The sequence below is a fragment of the Macrotis lagotis genome, chromosome 8, assembly GCF_037893015.1.
Source record: "Macrotis lagotis isolate mMagLag1 chromosome 8, bilby.v1.9.chrom.fasta, whole genome shotgun sequence".
Classification (NCBI taxonomy): domain Eukaryota; kingdom Metazoa; phylum Chordata; class Mammalia; order Peramelemorphia; family Peramelidae; genus Macrotis; species Macrotis lagotis.
In genome coordinates, this window is record NC_133665.1 from 84,287,046 (window position 1) to 84,310,894 (window position 23,849).

Here is a 23,849-nt window from a genome sequence, read left to right on the forward strand (position 1 = left end):
CCCACTCAAACATACTGTCTTTCACACACACAACCCCCACTGTTAGCTCTCCAACTATGATACTTAAATCCTTGTTAATGAAGTTTAGATTAAGATAAAATCACTTCCTAATTTCTTAATGTCCAACCCTTCTAGGCAAGTTCTCACCCTCTGCCCCTATGGTACTACAAACTTCTAAGTATCTAGTAAAGTAAAAAATTACTTCTGATTTATTTAATTATAGGGTCTTTTAAGTATTCTAAGTACTGAAACACTCTTAAGAAATGAAGGTCTCAGGGACGGCTAGGTGGTACAGTGGATAGAACACCAGCCCTGGAGTCAGGAGTACCTGAGTTCAAATCTGGCCTCAGACACTTAATAATTACCTAGCTATGTGGTCTTGGGCAAGCCACTTAACCCCGTTTCCCTTGCAAAAACCTAAAAAAAAGTAATGAAGGTCTCTCTTAAGAACTGATTGTAAGGTATGGGAGACATTGGCTCAGGACTACCATATAGGATGCCTTCATCAGAGAAAGTAGTAAACTCTATGAGAAAGACTTACTGTATTTCCCCATGTATAAGATGCACCCTTTTTTGAAAAAAATTGGGGTCTAAAACCTGTGAGAACCTTATTTCTAGCTTTTTCATTCTTGTTGTTTTTGAGTATATTGTTTTGCATTTGTTACTGGTACATTAGGTGACATTTTGCCACTTTCTGTCCAGAAATGGCTCAGAAAAGATTTTCATACAGTGCTGAATTCCAAGTTCAAAGTGATCCAGTTTGCAGAAGTAAATGTAAATCCTGCTGCTGATTGCCAGTTTGGTCCTACTCCAATGGAGAAAACATCCAAAATTGACTACAGAAAGAAGAAACCCTACTGAAAACACCACGGCAGAATTTGGAGGCTGTGAAGGCTATTTATATGAATGACCTATGGTGTATCTCACCTACTTAGTTGGAGCTACATTGATTATGATAGGGATATAATCCCAGATAGAAGGGATGAACATTTCTTTAGTGTACTTTTGTTTCTTTACTTTTTTGGTTTTTGCAAGACTTGCACAAGGTCACACAGATAGGTAATTATAAAGTGTCTGAGGCTGAATTTGAACTCAGGTCCTCATGACTCCAGAGCTTGTGCTCTGTCCACTTCACCACCTAGCTGCCCCAGTTTCAATAACTTTTAAGGAAAAACGAATTTAGACTGCATGCTAGGTATTGCTCCTCCCACAATGGATCATTATTTTCAATCCATAGCCTCAAATATTGTGCAACTATGTAGATGATATAAAAAAATCCTTTTTTCTCATTATGACTTTTTTTTGCTGAGTTCTGCACTCATCTTTCTATCTACCTACAAATTATCTTCAGCTATATTTTCTTGGAATATCTCAAATATTTACAGAAATGAGTTCTTTGTCTTTCTCCTTAAACAACTGTCTTCTTCTATGTTATATTAATTCATTCTTTCATATTTGTAATCATGGTATTGTTTTTTATTTTTCCATTTTCCTCTTCAGCCCAATTTTGTGAAAACCAATATTTGCCCTATATTGGTAATTATACCCCTATAAGATCTCTCTAATCCTTCCTTTATTTTTTATATTTAGTGCTATTACATTAACATAAGTACTCATTATCTTTAACTTGAATTATGAACAACTTTCTTATATACCTTCTCATGCTCAATTTTTCTCCCTTCTGATTTATTCTTTTTGTTCCTTCCAAAAAAGTCTTTCTTATACATATGAGACTACAACATCATCAAAGATCTCAAAGTTAAAAAAAGACATAAACAGATCATTTAATCAAGCCACACATGAAGAAAAATACATTCTATATGATATGATAATCCAGCCTTTTTTTAAAGACCTCAGATGAAGGGCAACTCTCAACTTCTCAAAGCAATTTATTCTACTTTAAGATAACTCTTAAAATTTTATGAATTTTCCTTATGTTAAGCCCAAATATGCCTCTATGCAATGCTTAATGATTGAGTCTAGATCTGTTCTCCAGGCACAGGCAGAGCATGTTTAATATATCTTTCATGTTCCAAAAAGTTGAAGACACCTATCATATCTAGGAAATATTTACATTTCCTTCAAGTAGGTTCCCTTTCTAGGATGTTGTTTCTTGTTTCTCAAATTGATATACAGAACTGAATATAATAATGCAGATAAAAGTAAACCAAGGTAATACACAGTAGGGATGTATTTTTCTTAGTTCTTAACACAATACTATAAGACCCACAATAATTTTTATGATTTCTTTATTATGTTGACTCCTTTTGACCTCAAAATCTTTGTCAGACAAACTATTGCATAGCTATGCTTTCCTCATCTTATACTTGGAAAGTTAATTTCTTATAGTTCAAGTATATATAGTGAGACCTTTTATTTTTCCTTATTATATTTCATCTCCTTAAATTCAACCCAGCATTCTTTTTTTTTGTTATTTTATTTTTCTCAATTAAATGCAAAGATAGTTTTCAACATTCATCTTTTTGTAAGCTTTTGAATTCCATATCCCCCCCCCCCAATGGCAACAAGGACATCAAACTATTCAGGCATGACATACTATTGATGAAACCATTATACAGCATAAAGTGACTATTTGTAAATATGTATCTTAATGTAACTTAAAATCACATTCACTTTTTTTCATTGCCATATCACATTATACCTTGTTAATACCACTTCCTTGTCTAGATATTTGTAAACCATCCTTTTAATAACATATTTTAACATATTTAACATATTTAATAACATATTTTAGCATGATGCTCTATCGGTTTAAGGAACTGTTTCCTCTCCATCCCTTCTCCCTCTCACTGTTCCTCCCCTCCCAATCATCCTCCTCCTCCTCTCCCTCTCTTCCTCTCTCTGTCTCTGTTTCTCTCTCTAACTTGTTTTTCTAATTCTAATTTTTTTCTATTTTTTTTCTAATTTTCTAATTTCTAATAGTCTTTGGTCTTTGTTCAAAGTCCATAATTCTTTCTCTGGATACAGATGATGTTCTCCATTGCAGATAGCCCCAAATTGTCCCTGCTTGTTGCACTGAAGGGATGAGCAAGTCCATCAAGGTTGATCATCACCCCATGTTGCTGTTAGGGTGTACAATGTTTTTCTGGTTCTGCTCATCTTGCTCAGCATCAGTTCATGCAAATTCTTCCAGGTTTCCCTGAACTCCCATCCTTCCTGGTTTCTAATAGAACAATAGTGTTCCATGACATACATATACCACTGTTTGTTAAGCCATTCCCCAATTGAAGGACATTCACTTAATTTCCAATTTTTTTCTACCATAAACAGGGCTGCTATAAATATTTTTGTACAAGTGATGATTTTACCCTTTTTCATCACCTCTTCAGGGTATAGACCCAGCAGTGGTATTGCTGGGTCAAAGCATATGCACATTTTTGTTGCCCTTTGGGCTTAATCCCAAATTGTTCCCCAGAAAGGCTGGATGAGTTCACAGCTCCACCAACTATGTATTAGCGTAACAGATTTCCTGCATCCCTTCCAACATTGATCATTGTCCTTTCTGGTCATATTGGTCAGTCTGAGAGGTATGAGCTGGTGTCTCAGAGATGCTTTAATTTACATTTCTCTAATAAGTAATGATTTGGAGCAATTTTTCATATGACTATGGATTCCTTTGATTTCCTCAGTTAAAAATTATCTTTTCATATCCTTTGACCATTTGTCAATTGGGGAATGACTTGTTTTTTTGGAATTTGACTCAATTCTCTGTATATTTTAGAAATGAATCCTTTGTCATAAATACTAGTTGCAAAAATTGTTTCCCAATTTGCTACATTTCTTTTGATCTTGTTACATTGGTTTTAATTTAATGTAATCAAAATTATCTAGTTTGTTTTGAATGATGTTCTCTATCTCTTCCTTGGTCATTGACTGTTTCCCTTTCCATAGATCTAGCAGGTAAACTGCTCCTTGTTCTTCTAGTTTGCTTATAATATTGTTTTTTTTATGTCTAAATCCTATATCCATTTGGATCTTATCTTGATATAGGGTATGAGGTGTTGGTCTAATCTAAGTTTCTTCCATACTAACTTCTAAGTTTCCCAATTTTTTTTTTATCAAAGAGAGAGTTTTTATCCCAATAGCTGGACTCTTTGGGTTTATCAAACAGCAGATTACTGTAGATTCTGGTATTTTAAAGAAAAACACCCCAAGGAGTATAATAATGCTGCAGTTATTAGTTACTGCTTTATTTATGACTTTGTTCATGTGTCCTCACATATTTTGTAATTTAAGTATTTCTTTTATGTATAGGTAACTGTCATAACCTGATCTACATTTTACATTGTGGAAATTCGAGAGATGAGCTAAATAAAAACTTAAAGTGATTTTCAGAAGTGTTCCAGAATTGGAGTAAAAAGAGCTAGAGAATACAAGGGAAAAAAGCCTGACAACTCTCAGTAAAGCACAGGTTTTCCTGCAGGACTGAATTTGGTCCAATCCTGTGAGTGCAAAGCTAAGGCTGCCCCAAAAAGTTACATACGTTACATTAGAATTTTATCAGAAATCAGAACCAAACCCACTGACTTGTTTTCAGGCTCTATTCTCTCCTATTTTGGCATTCTTCAGTCCTGAAGTACTTTTCTCAATTTTCCTAGTTTTTCAGAGTCCACTGGCTTTAGCTCAGCAGTCAATTCTGCCAGTTCTTTCAGTACCCTGCAAAGTAGTTCATCTGGGTCTGGTGTCTTGAACCCTTCAAGCACAGCTGGGGTACTCCTTTACTATTGAATACTCAATTTCATAACAATTTTTATTTTGTCCTTTCCAGGAAATTTTTTTTGGAGAGAAAATAGAAGCATGAGTTGAACAGTTCTTTCCTGCCTCTTTGTCCATGATCATTATCTCATCTACTTCAAACAATTACCCTATCCTTACTCTTTTTTGCTGATATCCCTTTTTACAAAGCCCTTTACCGTTGTCCTTAGCTTTTCTTACAATCCTTAGTTCATTCTGAGATTTTACATTAATCAGAAGGTTTGTCCATCTTCTTAAGAGTATATTGGTTAGAATAAAGTATATAGTATTTTTAAAGATTTTTAAATCTATTCCATTTCTTTTACTTCTTTATGTTAATGATAATTTTTTTCTTTTAAAATTTGCAATATTTTTGTTTAAAATGAACCTTTGGGTAGACATATATGAACATTTATTTCAATTATATAAGAAAAATTTCTTTTAAAATATATGTATATGTAAATATACAGGGTTTTTTTCTGATTTCATTAAAAATATACAGAAAACAGATGGAAACATTATTAATTTGTTTCCCTGGTGAATTTTCAACAGAATATGTTTGTGTGTGTTATCTGAACCACATGAATACTTAGTATTGCTACTGTTAAATTTGTAATGAGCTGTAGAGTATCTGAAATTCCCTGACTGGTTCTTATAGAAGTAGTTCATTTGCAGTGCTTAGATGTGGTAAGATCAAGCAAATAGACAGTACTCATATGATTGACCCCACCATTAAAATATTTTAATTTCCAGATCCTGAGATGTTCTCCACATGTTATAAATTAAAAGAATTGATATAAATGTGATTTCACTAGTTTGAGTATGTAAATGTAGATCCACAATGATTCTGAGCAGTTATAAAATATCTATTTGTATTATGTAAAAGGCAAACTATTTAAAGTTATTATAATTTGATATACCAATCATTCTTATTTAAATTGAAATGTTATTTATATATAAACATTTTCTAGTGGGTTATTAATTGAAAATGATATAGCAGTCAAAAATGATTTAAAAATCAAAAACATGTTAAAGAATATTAAGACTTTCAGATGATTCTATAAGACTTCTATGTTTCAGGAGAATTTGCTACAAATGAAGATGAGCTGTTGCTTATATATGAAAAAATGTTACAAAAAGATCTTAATAAACTGTATCCCAATTTTTTTTTGCACAAACCACATGTTTTGTATGTATAACATATTTCCTAAAGAAGCAATGGTATAAATAGTTTAAGTAGGTTTCTAGATCAATCCACAAAAAAAACCCATTTAACCCAAAGTATCTCTGAAATAAGAAATCATCAATTACACAAAAATGCATTAGGAAATTGTTTAAAATTTTTCTTGAATAGTATGTGTGGGAAGTAGGTTTGATTACAAAAGAATAAGGAACCTGTATTAGACTAACACTGAATTTGTTGGGGGTGAAGGATTTCCTCCTGATTGTTGTAATGACTGAACTGATCCCCTCACTGTCTCTCCCAGGTACCCTTTCTTAGTCCTTTCATTAAGAAGGACAAGGTAGTTCATATTTGAGTTTCAGTGGTCTTTTCAGCAGACAAAAGTAAAGAGGGAATTTGAATGTTAACAAATATATGGTTCTGTATATTAGATGTAAATTCTGTAAGTTTTATTGAAGATAAGTCAAAATATGGGTAATTCAGTCAGGGATAATTGATATTTATATTTTTTAGTTTTTTAAGTTGTATAATTTAACTACAGCATTAATTTTTCTCTTATTTTCATGTTTCCATTAATGTCCTTAAGGGCAGTCATAATAACAAAAGTTTAAATCATGTAGATTTAATATCACTCATATTAATATTGATAAATCAAGTAAAATAGTTGGTGAAAGTTACAGTTATATATAAATGTAAGCTATTATTATTTATTAGGTTTAGTTTTTTAAAAATTCCCAAGTATAGACATTGGCATTCTAATTTATGAGAACCAAATGTATAATTAAATTAGAGAAATAATTTTCATTTATTGAATTTTTTGTTAAATAAAGGTAATTTTAAAGTTAGCATGTCAGTTAAAATATTATTTGAAACATTTGGTTTATTACTGAGATTATATGGGTTGGGTTCCAATTTATGTTAAAACTCCAAAATATGAAATATATTCATAGGAGTAAAAGTTTAATGACATAATTTTTTGTATTTTTAAACATTTTTAAGAATGAAACTATGTATGGATGTATAACTCATTTTTCTGAAGAAGCAATTGTTAGAAAATTATTTCTAATAATTTTGGCATTTCAGATTAATAAAGTTTATTTTCAAATAAGTTAAGATATCTTGTATTCAAAATATTTGCCAAATGCTAATTTTCAGATATATGTATATAGATTTATATAGATATATCTTACATTATAAATTATATTATTTTTGTTTCAGTAAATTGAATTGAAATATGCTTATTATCCATATGCAGATACTTATACTTTATTGATTGTCTCTAATTTAACCACTTTGAGATGGACTGGCATTTTTAGTACCTTGAACATCCTTAAAAGCTGCTTTGTTAATTGCAAACCATATTTAATATGACCTCATAATAATGTAGCACCTCAAGTGTCATGCTGTCTTTAATGTGCACATTGGAGCTGTGTTCATCTGTAACAGACAACTGCACTTCAAGAAGAGTCTTTTTTTCTTGATAAGCAATTAGCAGTAATTAGGAAGATTCACCTCAATAAGTTGTCGGCATTAGATTGTTTAAAAAAAATTGAATGTCAGTGACTTAAAAAGAAAGTTTTTTTCTGACACATAGGTACAGCATGTTAAACATGAAATGTTAATTTAACTTTTCTGCTTATTATTCATGCACAATATTATTTTGTCATTCAGACACTACATTGACAGAGTGCAAGGGGTGTTAAAATAGTGCTGCTAGAATAAAAAGAGGATTAATCTACCATTGGCCAATTAGCCAAAGGGTACTTAATGGTCTCTAAAGGCTACTGAAGTCTAACTACTAGCTAAAGCACTGGTAAAAAGTCCTCTATATTACCTTCATCTGCTTGACATCTTGTGAAACACACTTGGAGGCTTTTAATAACTACATTTGCAAGAAAATAGTTTATAAATGATTGATTTAGCAACTAGATGGATTGTTCAAAAGACTGTTAAATTAGCAACTAATCCTACCTGTGCTTAAAATTGTTATTGTCTCTACAACTCTTCCTCCACTTTGCTTATTTTTATGACATAAGCTTCTGGATTTTCAGTGAAGAACAATTAATATCTAAGAATTTCTATAAATATAGAACTTCTTTATTTTATAAAACAACTTTATAAAATTTTAGTTGTATATTGAAATGTCCTCAGCATTTGCCCCTGCAAGCCTTACTCTATTTGATATTCACTTCTCTTGGCTTTTGTGACAGTGTGATCTTTTGGTACTACTATTGAGATTAGAAATAAGGTAAACTGAAGGCCAAAGTTTTGGGCACATTCAATTTATTGATAAGACTAGATATAGTTAGTAAGGACCAAGAGAAGAGGTTTCTTAACTCTAGTCATTCAAGAAACCATGAAGTAAGGCTTACTAGCCTTTATATAGTTTTGGAAAGTACAAGAGAACAAATAACAGGAATTATAAAACAATATAATTCGTTACAAAGTCTGAAGTATCATAGATAATGATTGGATGGATGTCTGGAATGTAGGACTAACAACAGTCCCTCCTTCCATCTTGTTGCTCTGTAAAGTTCATTGGTGGCCTCCACCTGCATGTTCATACTTTGTCAATGATGGACAGACAGTGTTGCATTGATAACAGACTTCCTGATATCCATTTTCATCTTGCAAGACTTGTTAGCAAGATAACAGATCTCCCATAATTATGCATGGGTAGTTAAGTTGGGTCCAGACCATATATTTCTTTGAATTAAGGTTATTTATGGAACAGCTTGACTCAAAAGAAATCTGAACTTCTGAACTTAACTCTCTGGCAAAGAAACATGGCAATTTTATAGTTTATAAGGAGTGATATAGAATAGAATCAATTGCAAAATATATTCTGAATCTATTTTATTTTCTCATTCCAAATTGCATTTAGGTAGTGCCATGGCTAGTTTTACACATGGAGTCAGGAAGCAGGATTTGAATTCAGTTCTTCCTGACTCCATGTGCAAAACTCTAGCCACTGCATCAGCTAAATGTAATTTAGAATGTGAAGATAAAATTGATTCTAATATTTATATATTTTAATCTATTTTAGGATATATACATTTTAAAATATACATATTCATATTTTAGTTGATTCAACATTGAAGAAGGTTCTATAATAAGTATGTCTATATTTGTTGTTTTGTGTCAGACTGTGACATCATGTATCAACTGATTGTGAGGTATTTTTTTGTTTGGTTGTTTTTATTTCCTTTAGCAAAGATGCTAGAGTAGTTTGCCATTTCCTTCTTCACATTTATGCAGAGAGGAGTTAAGTATACGATTACAGGCTCACACAGCTAGTAAGCTTCTGAAGTCAGATTTTAACTCTGATCTTTCTGATTCTAGACCCAGTGTGCTACCCTTGCACCACCTAGTTACTGATGTTCTTATATAGAATTATATCTCTGTCTCTTTCTCTTTCTGGGTCTGGGTCTGGCTCTAGCTCTCTGTCTGGCTCTCTCTGTGTCTCTACCTCTGTCTGTCTGTCTGTCTGTCTGTCTCTCTCTCTCATTTATCAAGACTAGATCTCTGAAAAACCCACAAGATGATATATACATGCTTAGTATTTGTTTTTTTCTTTTCTTAAATTTATGTTCATCCATTTGTACATATATATATTTCCAAGTTACAAAGTTACCCTCCACCCTTCCTTCTCACCCCTGTACCCTCAGTTGGGAACAAGCAGGTTAGCATTTTACATACATATTTTGTTAAACATACTTACAAATTAGTAATTTTGGCATGAGGAATTAGGATTAAGGGAAAGAGGTATATAAGAGATAATTTTTATAAAGTGTTCATCAGATGTGGTAGGGGTGTTCTTTTTCTGTGTATTTTGTTTTGTTTCATTTTTCTTCCTCTGGTTGGGGATAATGCAGTCCATAATCTGTCAAATATGGTTTTTCTAGCTCTCTGGATTGCTGAGAGAGATTGCTTCCATCAAGGTTGTTCATCTCATAATGTTGATGTGTAAATTGTTCTCTTGGCTCTATTCCCTTTTCCTCAGTATCAGATCTAGAATCTGACTATTTATTGTTTCTTATAGAACATTAATAATATTCCATAGTATTTATGCACCATAACTTGTTTAAACATTACCCAATTGGTGGGCATCCCCTCAATTTCCAATTCTTTGCCACTACAAAAAGACTGCTATGAATATTTTTGGAACATATAGGACTTTTTCCACTTTTTACAATTTCTTCTGGATATAGTCCTAGAATTGGAATTGCTGGGTGAAAGGGTATGAACAGTTTTATTGCTCTTTGGCCATAATTCCATATTGCTCTCCAGAAAGGTTGGATCCATTCACAACTCCTTAGTATTAGTTTTGTTGTTATTATTTGTATGACTATTCCCAAACTCTTTAACCAGGCCTCTATCTCTTTTTCTGGTTCCTTATGTTTATTCTAAGCTTAAAAATGTGACCCTCCCAAGGCTCTAATCTTTATCCTCTTCTGTCTCTTGCTTGTTGATCTCATTTCAGTCCCATGACTTTAGTAATCATTTCTCTGAAGATAATTTTCAAGTCTACATTTCCTTGTCACTCCCATGAATTTGAGTTACTAATGATTTTTCTCACTTGGACACCTGAAACTCAATGAGTTCAAAACTGAATTGATCATCTTTTCCCAAAACCCTGATCTATCCCATAATCTTAATATTTCTGGTAATGGCATCCTACTATTCATGTATATCCTTTTACATTCAATCAATGAACAAATATTGAGTCTACTTTCCTAATATTTCTCTGATCCATCTCCTTTATTCCACCCTTATTGGCAGCCATACTAGTTCAGATTGTTTTGGGGGTATTGTTGGCCTAAGGTATTACAATAACTTCCAAATTAGTCTTCTACACTTCTGATCTTCTCACCATTGCCTGCATATAACTTCTCTACACAACAAACTTTGTTGGTTCCTTCATTCATTACCCAAAAAGATAGAAACCTGACATTCAAGTCCTTTTACACTCTGTCTCCAACTAGATAGCCATTCTAACTCTTTACTACTCACCTGCATATTAAGTCATGATGTACTTCTCACCATCCTTGATTCTCATCCTACTGTCCTATTCACTTGCTTAGAATAGATTACCCTACCTTATTTGAACTGCCATCTGCTTTTGGAAATCTCTGATTTCAAAACATCATTTTTTTCTTCCAAGATTCCCCCTTCTCTCATCTGGAAATGATTTCTCCTTCTTTAACTTCACAGCACTTTATTCCAGCTTTTCCTTTACATTTTCCCACATTCTGTGGTTGTGTCTAATTCTTATTAGATTGTAGGTTGTTCAAAATCAAATACTTCTTTCTTATTGAATATTATTTTTTGTCTTAGTCTTCATAGTTGCTTAATAATTTTTAAGTAAAACTGGATAGAAAATTTTACAATTTTTCTCCAAAACTATTGAAAAATGTATAATTGCATCCTATTAATTTCTCCCCATGCCTGACAACATGGATTAGGCTACTTTTTCCCTAAAAGGCATAAATTCTGTCCTTGGGACTTGATTAGCTCAGGTGTGTGGCCAACTGTACTTCTTTTAATATAGCTTTCTGGTAGCCTCTATCCATACTGCTTGGCCTTTCTAGTGAAGGAAAGGCATAAAAAGATCAACCCTATGAAGTTTGTCTTTTATTTGTTATTTTTTCCTTTTTTAATTGATATTTTATTTTTGCAAATACATGTTATGAAAGTTTTACAACATTCATTCATATGCATATATATATTTTTAAACAACAAAATTTCCTTCCATCTTCCCTTCCCACCCCTCTCCCCTCAGTGGCAAACAGTCAGATTAACACTGAACATACATATTTGTGATAAACATGTACACAGATTTTCTGTGTGAAAGGAAAAATGCATAAGAGATTTTTTTAAAAAGTGTTCATCATTTTATGAAGGGTTTGGGTTTTTGGAGGGGTTGTTTTGTTTTGTTTCTCTTCCTTTGGATTGGGATAACATTGTCCAATACAGTTGTCCTGGCTCTCTGAACAGCTGAGAGCAACTGCTTCCATCTGGGTTGACCATCTCACAGTGTTGTTGTTAATGTATACATTGTTCTCTTGGTTCTACTCCCTTTGCTCAGCATCAGATCCCATAAGTCATTCCATGCTTCTCTAGAGTCTATTTGTGGTTTCTTTTAGAATAATAGTATTCCATAATATTCATGTACCATAACTTGTTTAGCCGTTTCCCAATTGATAGGTAGCCCATCAATTTCCAATTCTTTGTCTCATCAAAAAAGAGCTGCTATGAATATTTTGGAACATGTGCTCTTCCCATTTTTTATGTTTTCTTCTGGGTATAGACCTAGAATTGGGATTGCTGGGTTAAAGGATGTAATCAATTTTATTGTTCTTTGGGCATAGTTCCATATTGCTCTCCAAAATGATTGGATTTATTCACAACTCCACCAGCAATACATCAATATCCCAATCCTCCCACAATCTCTCCAACATTGATCATTTTCCCTTTTTCTCATCTTAACCAGTCTTAGGGGTGAGATAATACCTCAGAAGTGTTTTAAATTGCATTTGTCTAATCAGTAATGCTTTGAAGCATTTTTTCATGTGATTGAATATAGCTTTATTTTCTTCATTTGAAAACTGTCTATTAATATCCTTTGACCAAATATCGATTGGGGAATGACTTATAACCTTATAAATTTGATGCAATATCTATATATTTTAGAAATGAGACTTTTATAAGAACTACTAGTTGTGAAGATTGTTTCCCAACTTCCTGTTTTTTGGCAGCATTGATTTTATTAGTTTAAAACCTTTTTAATTTAATATAGTCAAAATTATTCATTTTTCAGTTTATAAGATACTCAGTTTCTTGTTTGGTCATGCATATGTCCCCTTTCCATAGATCTGATAGCATATTTCTTGGTCTGTTACTTTATATATGCGGTCACCCTTTATATCTAAATTTTGTACTCATTTTGACCTTATTTTGATATAGGGTATAGGATGTGGGTCTATGCCTAGTCTTTGCCATATTATTTTCCAGTTTTCCCAACAATTTTTGTCAAATAGTGAGTTCTTATCCTAGAGGCTGATGTCTTTGGGTTTGTCAAACAGTAGATTGCTATAGTCAATTTGCTGTAGTTTCTTTTGAACCTATCCTAATCCATTGATCCATTACTCTATTTCTTAATCAGTACCAGGAAGTTTTGATAAATGCTATTTTATAGTATAGTTTTATATCTGGTAGAGTTAGGACACCTTCCTTTACATTGTTTCATCAGTCCCCTTGCTATTCTTGACCATTTGTTGCTCCAGATGAATTTTGTTACTATTTTTTTCCCTAGCTTGTTAAAGTAGTTATTTGGTAGTTTGATTGGTATGGCACTAAAGGAGTAATTTAATTTGGATAGAATTTCTTTTTTTATTCTATTATCTCAACCTAACCATGAGCAAGGAACATTTTTCAATTATATAGATCTGATTTTATTTAGGTGAGATAATTGTGTTCATACAGTTTCTGAGTTTTGTCTTGGGAGGTAGATTCCCAAGTATTTAATGTTGTCTATAGTTACTTTAAATGGCATTTCTCTTTCTTTATCTTGCTCTTGGACTTTGTTGTTTATATATAGAATTGCTGAAGATTTATATGAGTTTATTTTATGTCCTGCTACTTTGCTGAATTTAATTGTTTCAATGAGGTGTTTAGATGATTTTCTTGTGTTCTCTAAGTAAACCATCATATCATATCATCTGCAAAGCGTGAAATCTTTGCTTCCTCATTGCCAATTCTGACTCCTTCAATTTCTTTTCTGATTGCTAAAGTTAATTTATTGTTTCCTTCCCCTTTTTTAATCTATAAATACTGTTAATATGCTTTGTTTTATTGTAGTTTCATACTTGTTTCTACCTAGTTGTTTTCTCTAACACTCCTCTTTAAGAAGTAAATTAATATACAATTGTTATTATGTTTTATGTAAATATACACATACATATTTGTATAGGTAAATATACATGCATAAACACACACACACACACACACACACACACACACACACACACACACACACATATATATATATATATATATATATATATATATATATATATATAATTTTAGCAATGAGGAACAGAGAGGTTATATGATCTGACCTAAGATATATAAAGTGGTAACAGAGCCAAAATACCTTTACTCTATCCAGTGCCCTATCCATAAATGTCAGCTAGCCAGTCAGATAGCATATTGACACCCAGACATATACAACCATAATTAAGGATATTTCTTTACAGAAAATAAGGTAGATCAGTTGTATGCTGTCAATGAAAAAAAATACTGATGGCCAATTCATGTGGTACCTTCACTCTTCTGGTAAATAGAACAAATAATAAACTCCCCTATTGTGATTTGGGAATATAAGACATAAAGTATATAGTGGGCCATTCAGGACAGTTAGATTTCCTAGATTAAAGATATTTGAAAAGTCCAACAGAATACTCTTTACTAAAGGAAAGAGAAAGAAGAAGGTTACCTGCTTGATAATAGGGAAAAGCCAGGAAGATGTTAAATATAGCAATAGATTTGAATTTTAGTTAATGTTGTAATTATATTAGTTTTAAAAATGTCTTTTTTTCTAAGCCAAGGTTTTTCTTTAAAAAATTACTTATTTGTTTATTTAAGGCAATGGGGTTAAGTGACTTGCCCAGGGTCTCACAGCTAGGCAATTGTCATGTGTCTGAGGCCAGATTTGAACTCAGGTGCTCCTGATTCCAGGGCCAGTGCTCTATCCACTATGCCACCTAGCTGTCCCCAGGTTCAAGTTTTTAAAGATGAAATTAAAATTTCTAGATTTTGTCAGAACAACAGGTTCTAATATTAATTTCAGGCTCTAGTTCTAATTCTATCTCTTGATTTACAATATTGGACATAGTATACAACCTCTTTGTACTTCAGTTTCTTCATCTATAAAATAGATGTCTATCCCCAAAAGTAATATTGTATCTCAAATGAGATATAGAAGTGTTTATAAACTGTAAATTGCCATTACTCATAGACATCATTGTATTGTCCATTAGAAAATCAGACTGAGGGGCAGCTAGGTGGCATAGTGGATAAAGCACCGGCCTGGGAGTCAGGAGTACCTGGGTTCAAATCCGGTCTCAGACACTTAATAATTACCTTGCTGTGTGGCCTTGGGCAAGCCACTTAATCCCGTTTGTCTTGCAAAAGCCTAAAAAAAAAATCAGACTGTAGATTGACATACTTTGCAGCTTAAGGAGGAGAGACTCTTTCAACTTAAAGTGGAGAAGAGTTTACAGTTAGATAAAGAAGACCTGAAGCTGACTGTTGATTAGATCACAAGTTTCTTATTATAAAATTAAGACAACTTGAAGAAAATAGGGGATATAATCAGCTCATATAGTATGTCCTAAATAATAACTCTTATGAATGTGAAAGTGAATATGATGAATAGATTTAAGAGATTAGATGTTTTAGATAGAGTGCCTGAAGAACTATGAAGAGACGTTTGCATTATTCAGGAGGCAGCAACAAAACACATTCCAAAGGGGAAAAAAGTAAAAAGGTAAAATGTCTATTTCATGAGACTTTACAAATAACTGAGGAAAGACACAAAATGAAAGGGATAGGAGAAAGGGAAAGATATAAACTGAATGGTTAAGATTCTTCAAGTTAAGCTTCAGCAATATATACATTGAGAATGACCAGAAGAGCAGGCTGCTTTTCTAAGAGGTTGAGGAATGGAAGACCAATTGCAAATTGGAGAAAGCAAAGGAAAACTGTGAAAAACAAACAAATCTTCATTCAATGAACTTCATTGACTATCCTAAAGCCTTTGACTGTCCTCAAAGCTATGGGAGTGCTAGATCATCTTGTCTTCTGAAGAACCTATGAAAGAGCTACTTCTATTGTCACCTTATTTATTTAACTTTACATCATGAGAAATGTTAGACTTGATTGAAACAAAGGCCAGAATTAAGGTTGCCAGGAGAAATATCAACTATCTCAGATAAGGCCAATGATCAATGATACCATTCTGATGGCAGCACATGCAGAGGAATTAAAGAGACTCTTGATGAGGATAAAAGAAAAATGTAAGCTTAACCTCAAAAAAACTAATTTCCTGGTAACTGATCCCATTTATTCCTGGCTAATAGAAGGAGGAGAAATGGAAGCAGTGTAATATTTTAAAGTCTTAGGCTTCAAAGATCTCTGAAGCTGGGCATGATAATCATGAAATTAAAAGATACTTGGTTCTTGGTAGGAAAGCTCTGGTAAATGTGGACAGCATACTAAAAAGCAGAGAAATTACCTTGCTGACAAAGGTCCATTATAGTCAAATCTATGGGTTTTTTTCAGTGGCAATGTTTGGTTGTAAGAGGTAGACTCTAAAGACTGTAGAATTGACCCTATCAAATTGTGATTCTAGAGAAGACTTTTGAAAGCCCTTGGACAGCAAGGAGATCAAATCAGTCAATATTTGAAGAAATTAATTTAAGCTAAATATTGGAAGGTCAAATAATGAAGCAGAAGCTTAAATATTTAGGTCACATAATGAGAAGATGGACCTCATTGGAAAAGACATGGAGGGTGGGAAAGACTGAAGACCAAAGGAAAAGAAAATAGGAGAGAATGAGATGGTTAGGGTAGTATCATGGAAACACCAAATATGATCCTGGACAGACTTTGAGAGATAATAGAAGAGATAAGAGCCTAGTGTGGTGTGGTCCATTGGATCACAAAAAATTAGATTGGTTTGTCATTTCCTTCTCAAGCTCATTTTACACAGGTAGAAATGGGGCAAACAGTTATATGACTTGCCCAGGGTCACATAGCTAGTATCTGAAGGTAGATTTGAACTCGTGTCTTCCTGACTCTAGACCTGGCACTCTATCCATTGTGTCATCTAGCTGCCTTATGTGTGTAAAAAATGTAGCAATTAAATAGGGAAGGAATATATTTTTATAGTGAATTAAAAAAACGTAAAAACAGCTATCTCATTTATGACAATAGGTTATGATTGTCGAAAATAGGCAGTTGAAATGTAAGCTCATTGAAGGCTAAAACTGTTTTTATTTTGTCTTTGTGACCACCATGTCTTATATATATTAGGTGACTGGTAAATGCTTATTGAATTGCAGTTAGAATAATTAGTCATTCCTACTACTGCTAAATATTATATGACTAATCAATTTTTACTCTCTTCTTGGAAAGTATGGGGCAAAATTATTATAAGAACAAAAACCACTTTCCAGTGTTGATTATTCTTTAGGGTAATATTTATTAAGAATAAATAAAAATTATTTACAAATTCTAAATCAGAATTTTGGTACATAGTTCATAGTAAATGTATATTGTGGAGCATTTCTCAGTTTAGGGCAGCCATACAAGCAGAATAAAATTATCTACATTACATCTTCACTATTATACCAGTGACATTTGTATAGAAATTTTAAGAAACTGAAAAAAGAATAATAAATGGTGCAAAAGTGAGTTGGTCCATAAATGAGTTAAGCCACTTTTTGGTCTATGCTTAACTGAAAATGTCCCAATAGCTAGAAGAACCAGAAATAGTGATCAATTACTTCATGACTAACAAATTGGCAAGTTCTACTTTAGTGATCCCTTTAGATGGAAAATATAACCAAATTCTTCCATACCAATACTTCTAAAATTATGTTCTATATATAACCTTTCTTTGGCACTTCTAACATAAAAACATACTAGTTTAAGGAATTTGACTTTATGATTTATTAAGTGGATGACATTATTTCAGCTTCATTTAAACCACATCTTCTGATTACTAGTTTGTAAGTATTGCCATAATTTTCAATTATTTCCTCATAGAGAAATCCCTTTTTTAAGTTGTGAAAGTATAGTTTCAGCTTTCCAGTCTTTCTGGACAGAACTACTAGAAATAAAAAAAAAAAAAACTTTGTGAAGGACACCTTTTCCCTTTACAGTGCCTATGTGTCTTATAGCAAGGAATCAATGAACAGGAAATCCTCTGGCTTGTGTACCCAGAGAGAGAGAGAAGGCACCAGAGGCATTTCTTTGACAAAAAAAGCATGTCATCAAAGTATTTGTGGCTCTGTAGTGTTGTTTCAGCTTGTCTCCACCTGGAATTGCAGCCTTGAGATAAATCTGACAGGGCTGAAATCTCCAGCAGGTGAGCTTACAAGCAGAGCTTTCACTGGGGGGTAGAACAGTTCCCCCCAGTGAATACTACTTAGGCAGAAGCAGAGAAGAAGTAATTTAAATAAAATTAAATTGTTAATAAAATTTGTCATTCATTTAATTAATTAATTAATGGAAAGTTTTAAAATTCAGAAAGAAAACAATAGCATTTATAGCAATATCTTGATAAACAAATTAAGAGAATTGAGAAATTACTGAAAACGTTTTGTGATTGTTCATAACTCTTAAAAAATGTACTTTTTGAACTGGTAAATATAAATGTAATCAAAGATATTCTATTTTACAGTGGATATGTTTTAAGCCAAAATAATATTTCATGAATACTTTATTTCATAAATATTTGTAATGTAAACAATTTCATAAGTAAATATATGGACATATTGTATCTGGGTAACTATCAATACAAAATAGTCGTATTAATTTTATTTAAATGTTAGCATATTTTAAATGTGCCATCTTATAGGAAATGTAATCTCTTTTTCTGTTTCTAATTGGGATTCCTCACAAAGGAAAATTTGTTTCCTCTGAGAGATTTCAGTAACATTTTGTCTAATTGTTCCTTATGTTAAACTACTATTATAAGCTTCTTTGGAATAATAAAGTAATAGTGTAGTTATGTTCTCAAGGAGCCCTAAGTTGTTATGCAATTAAACGTTGGTGGCATTCTGCTGACTACAGACTAGTGAAAGATAACAACTAACATAATTTCTCTTACCTATTTCTGCTACCTTCTTACATAAAAATGTTTAAGTATATTATTGAGCAGGTTCTAATTAAATGTTTATGACATTAAAATGTAAATATAGGATTTTCTATCTCATCCTTTGCAAAAGGGCATTGTCAGCTGTCAATCAAAAACAATAAAAACCAAGATAGTTTGTTTGCATGCTATTTACTTGAACTAAATCCCTAACAAGGCTCGTCTGCTAATTGGACTTAACATTTATGTTGCTAAATGAGAAGCATTTTGGCTGCTGTATAGGGTGGTAAGAACTACCCAGTGGAATAAACAAATAACATCTGTTATCCTGTCCTGCTCCAGCTTGGCTTTTACCAGTTAAGCACATCAGCCCTAGAGTCAAGGTTATCAGATATGTGGGTCTCTGGCTAGCATACATATATGTGCAAGAGAAGAAATAGCAAAAATATGATTAAAGCCCAGTTAACCAGAAGATTTTTAATAGAGCTGATCCATTTTATTTTAGCCTCTATAAACCTATAAACTTAAAGTAAAAGCCAATAGAGATTATAGGACTTGAATTATAATTGTTGTCAATATTCATAGTTTGACTGTATCATTGTTTTTAAAATATTTATTGAGAAGGCCCAACATTTTAGACAATATGCAAAGCATAGAGACTTTTGCAAAGCAAAGTCGTTCACATTTTTTCACACAACACAAGATTTCCTGCCATTTTTATATATTATATCTAAAACCACTTCGTGTCTGTTTTATGTTTATACTACCATTATTACAAAAATTGGTATTTTGAAACTTTAAAATTTTCGTCACTAGCATATTTTGTTTACTGAAAATAAAATAAAAATTTTTATTTAACTTTTATAATTACGTTATTCATCTTGAAATTCAATCGGATAAGACTTCAACATGAACTGGTATACCAATTGGTCTATTTATTTCTAAAATCTTTTAACGGTTAACAGAATTGCTTTTAAGATAGGGTTATATGGATTTTTTTTTCTTTTCTGGGAAAAATAGAAGCTAAATTCAGACTTGGGAGAACTTCGTAAAGAGAAAGAAGAATTAAAAAAGAAATTGGAAACTGAAAAGGAAGCTAAATCTGCAATAGAGGCTTCTTCAAAGAATATGCCAGCAGAAATTAAACATTTGCAGTATAAATTAAAGGTGAGTCTACAGGTGATTAAGAATTCAGATTTATTAGTAATTCAGTAATTTCTGTTTTATAAGTGACTTTTTAAAGGTATTTTCTAGTCAATTTGACTCCATATAATCTTGCTAATGATGGTAAAACAGGGTATGCATAATACAAAAATTTTTATTCTCTGTTAGAATTTGGAATGAATACTTGTACATGGATTTTAATTATGTGTTAGCTAATCCTCAAGCATTATTTAAGTACTTACTCTGTACCAGTTCTAGTGCTAAGTGTTGAGGATACAGAAAACAAAAATTGAATAGCCCATGCTCAAAAAGAGCCTACATTCTAATAAGAGACACAATATGTATGTATATGCAAATAGGCATAATTATAGAGGTGCTTTGGTGGTGGATAAAAGACTGATCTTACAACCAGAGAGTCCTGAATTGAAGTCGCATCTCTGGGGTATACCAACTGCTTGCCTCTGAGTGGGACATTTAACTTTTAACTGCTTTAGGCTCCCCTTTACAGCTTAGATCCAAAGAGGGAACAGTGTCACAATTCTAGTCCTTATCTCTTTTCATATGTAATATACACACAAAGAATGGAAGTCAATGTTGATCTCTGGCTAGCAAATAAATATGTAAAGGCAGTGTTTAGAAAATTGTACTATAGGTGAGGTTTTTAAGTTGGAAAATGATTTGTCGGAGCTTAATAACATTGCTGTTTATAAGGACAAGACTCCTTGGCAATTATTGCAAAATATTTTAAAGGATAGTTCTTACTCTAGTTGCCTCATTGTGGTAGGGAAATGGTACTAATTTAATAAGAGCTATTCCATAAGACGACAACCTCCAAAAGGAAGGCAGAAGGGCCTTAGGGCAATAGGCAATATTATCCCAGTAGACTGGATATTGATTAATGAATTACCTGGTCATGGCAACCAGTGAATAAAATAAAATAAAATAAATAAAATAAAATAAAATAAAATCCCTCAGTACTCTATGTTTTGAAAATAGCAGTAGCCCAGAGGCAAAAAAGGAACAGAAGACATTAAGAATTATCAAATTTTTATACTTTCTACAAATATAAATTATACCCTAAAAAATAAGTCCTTAGACAATATCAGTGACTAACTCATGCCACTATTGAAATTCTTGCCATAATTAAAACCAAAATACATCAGAAAACTATACTCAAATGGAAGATTAGCTTATAATTTCTTCTTGGAGAAGCAAATAAAAGAATTGATCAAATTGGTTTCATCTTGGGTCCAAAAACAATAAGAAACATTATTTAATGGGATATTTGATTGGGTCATATCTTATTACAATGCTTATAATAGCATAAGCAAATTGACCACTGTGAAGCTCTTTGCAGCATTTGCAGTGTCATCTGTTGCAGAGGTTGATATGAAGAAATTCTATAAAAAATTGATAAGCAACTACAAATCAATTGAAAAGATTAATTCACAATTATTTCAATGCCATGGTAGCCATGGGGGAAGAGGTTGATAAAGAAACTCTTAGGGGTCAGAGATCATGCAGAAGCTTCATGCCTGTATATCCTGAAAGAAGAGCATTGGAATGGACTAGACATGGTGAGCACTAACCGCAAAAAAAAAAAAAAAAAAGTTTTTTAGATAGGAACATGGCTACTTTTGAAACCAGAGTAAAATTAAGATTAAGATATCTGTATCCTCCCTTAAATAAAGCACTACCCACAGTGGAGAGAACTGAGTAATCAAAAAACTTCCTGAGAATCAAATTCTTGATCATTTTGCCAGAGATATGGCAGCTAAGGACTATGAAGGTTCAGAATATAAACTCTTCTACAGAGGAGAAGCTGGTTGAAGTGTGATCAGCTTGATGACTTTGTGGGGAGAGGGGTCTTTTATATATGTTCCTATAAAGGACACGGACATGTTCATTGGTATTTTGTAGAAGAAATTAAGAAAGATTTTCATCTCAGAAACTGAAGATGATTTGGTTGTCCAGGCTGTGATGGCTCAGGGTTAGTTAATCTTTTGTGCTGGATCTGTTGAAAGGAGCCTCCAGCAGAATGTTAAGTTTCTCAAGGGAGCAAAGTGTCTTTTTTCTTGCTTTGTATCCCCAGCACAGCCTGGTATGGAGAGAATCCTTAAAAAATGCTCGTTGGTTTCATTCTATAACATTCTAAAAATGTTCATTACATAAAACTTAGAATGGATTCAATTTTCAGGTAAGGCTAATTGAGGCTTTGGACATAGTGGAGTATGATTGCTAGTAAATTTGCCAGAAATAGAGAAATTAAGAAGCAAGGGTAGGTTTAGGGAAACAATAATGAATTATGTTTTGGATAAGTTTGAGTATGTAATTTCCCTGTGAGAAATCCAGGTGAAGATATCTTGCAGGTAGTTGGAGAGGCCCTTCTGGAATTCTGGAGGCATAACATTGGGGATATAGAATTGGAGTCACCTCCATAGAATCAATTGGAGTTCCTGAGTTCAGGGAGAGAAATACACAGATAGAAACAGATTAAGGGAGAGTCAGAGAGAGAGAGAGAGAGAGAGAGAGAGAGAGAGAGAGAGAGAGAGAGAGAGAGAGAGAGAGGAGAGAGAGAGAGAGAGAGAGAGAGAGAGAGAGAGAATAAGCCCAGCAATAAGAGCAGAAGATCCAGAGTAAATCTTGTTTTTAAGTTCCTATTTATAATTTTATCCTTTCCCTCAGTGAAGGAGCAAAGAGAATAGAAACACTAATAAGAAATAATTTCTTCCCTTCTCCTCTGCTTTGCTTCAAATAGAAATGTCCTCTGTCTATTAAATGGCTGCAGTAAATACTGTTTGACAAACCCAGACATTAGCATCTGGGATAAGAACTCACCATTTGACAAAAATTGTTGAGAAAACTGGAAAATATTGTGGCAAAAACTAGCCATAGAACCATATCTCATACCCTATACCAAAATAAGGTCACAATGAGAACAGGATTTAGACATAAAGTATGACACCATAGACCAATTAACAGACAAAGAAATGCTCTATCTGTCAGATCTATGGAAAGGAGAGAAATTTATAACCAAGCAAGAATTTGAGCACATTATAAATTGCAAAGTGGATGATTTTGACTAAATTAAATTAAAAAGGTTTTGCACTAATGAAACCAATGCTGTCAAAATTAGAAGGAAAACAGAACTGGGAAACAATTTTCACAACTAGAAATTTGGATAAAGGTCTCATTTCTAATAGATAGATAGATAGATAGATAGATAGATAGATAGATAGATAGATATAGATAATTGCATCAAATTTTTAAGGTTAGAAGTCATTCCTCAATTGATAAATGGCTAAAGGACATGAACAGTTTTCAAATGAAGAAATTAAAGCTATATATTATCATATGAAAAAATGCTCCAAATCATTCCTGATTAGAAACATGCAAATTAAAACAATTCTGAGATTCTACCTCATACCTATCAGATTGGCTAAAATGATAAAAAGGAAAATCAATCGATGTTGGAGAGATTGTGGGAAGATTGGGACATTGATGCATTGCTGGTGAGAGTTGTGAAGTGATCCAACCTTTCTGAAGAGTAATATGGAACTATGCCCAAAGAGCAATAAAACTGTTCATACCCTTTGACCCAGCAAATACAATTCTAGGCCTATATCAAAATCATAAAAAATGGGAAAAGTCCCACATGTTCCAAAATATTTGTAGCAGCTCTTTTTGTTGAGACAGAGGATTGGAAACTGAGGGGATGCCCATCATTTGTGGAATAACTGAACATGTTATGGCATATGAATACTGTGGAATACTATTGTTCTATAAGAAACCAAGAATGGTTGGACTCTAGAGAAGCAAGGAATGAGTTACAGGAACTAATCTTGCGGGGGAGGGAGTAGAACC

At 32.8% G+C, this 23,849-nt stretch overlaps 1 protein-coding gene across 2 annotated transcripts in view; it reads left to right on the plus strand.

The window, feature by feature from the left end:
* CNTLN (centlein) overlaps nt 1-23,849 on the plus strand; it is a 585,894-nt gene that overhangs the window by 476,905 nt on the left and 85,140 nt on the right. For both annotated transcript variants that reach the window (XM_074197564.1, XM_074197563.1), the window contains exon 19: nt 19,842-19,988. In XM_074197564.1, coding sequence (XP_074053665.1) covers nt 19,842-19,988 — 147 coding nt within the window. The remainder of the gene's footprint in view (nt 1-19,841; nt 19,989-23,849) is intronic.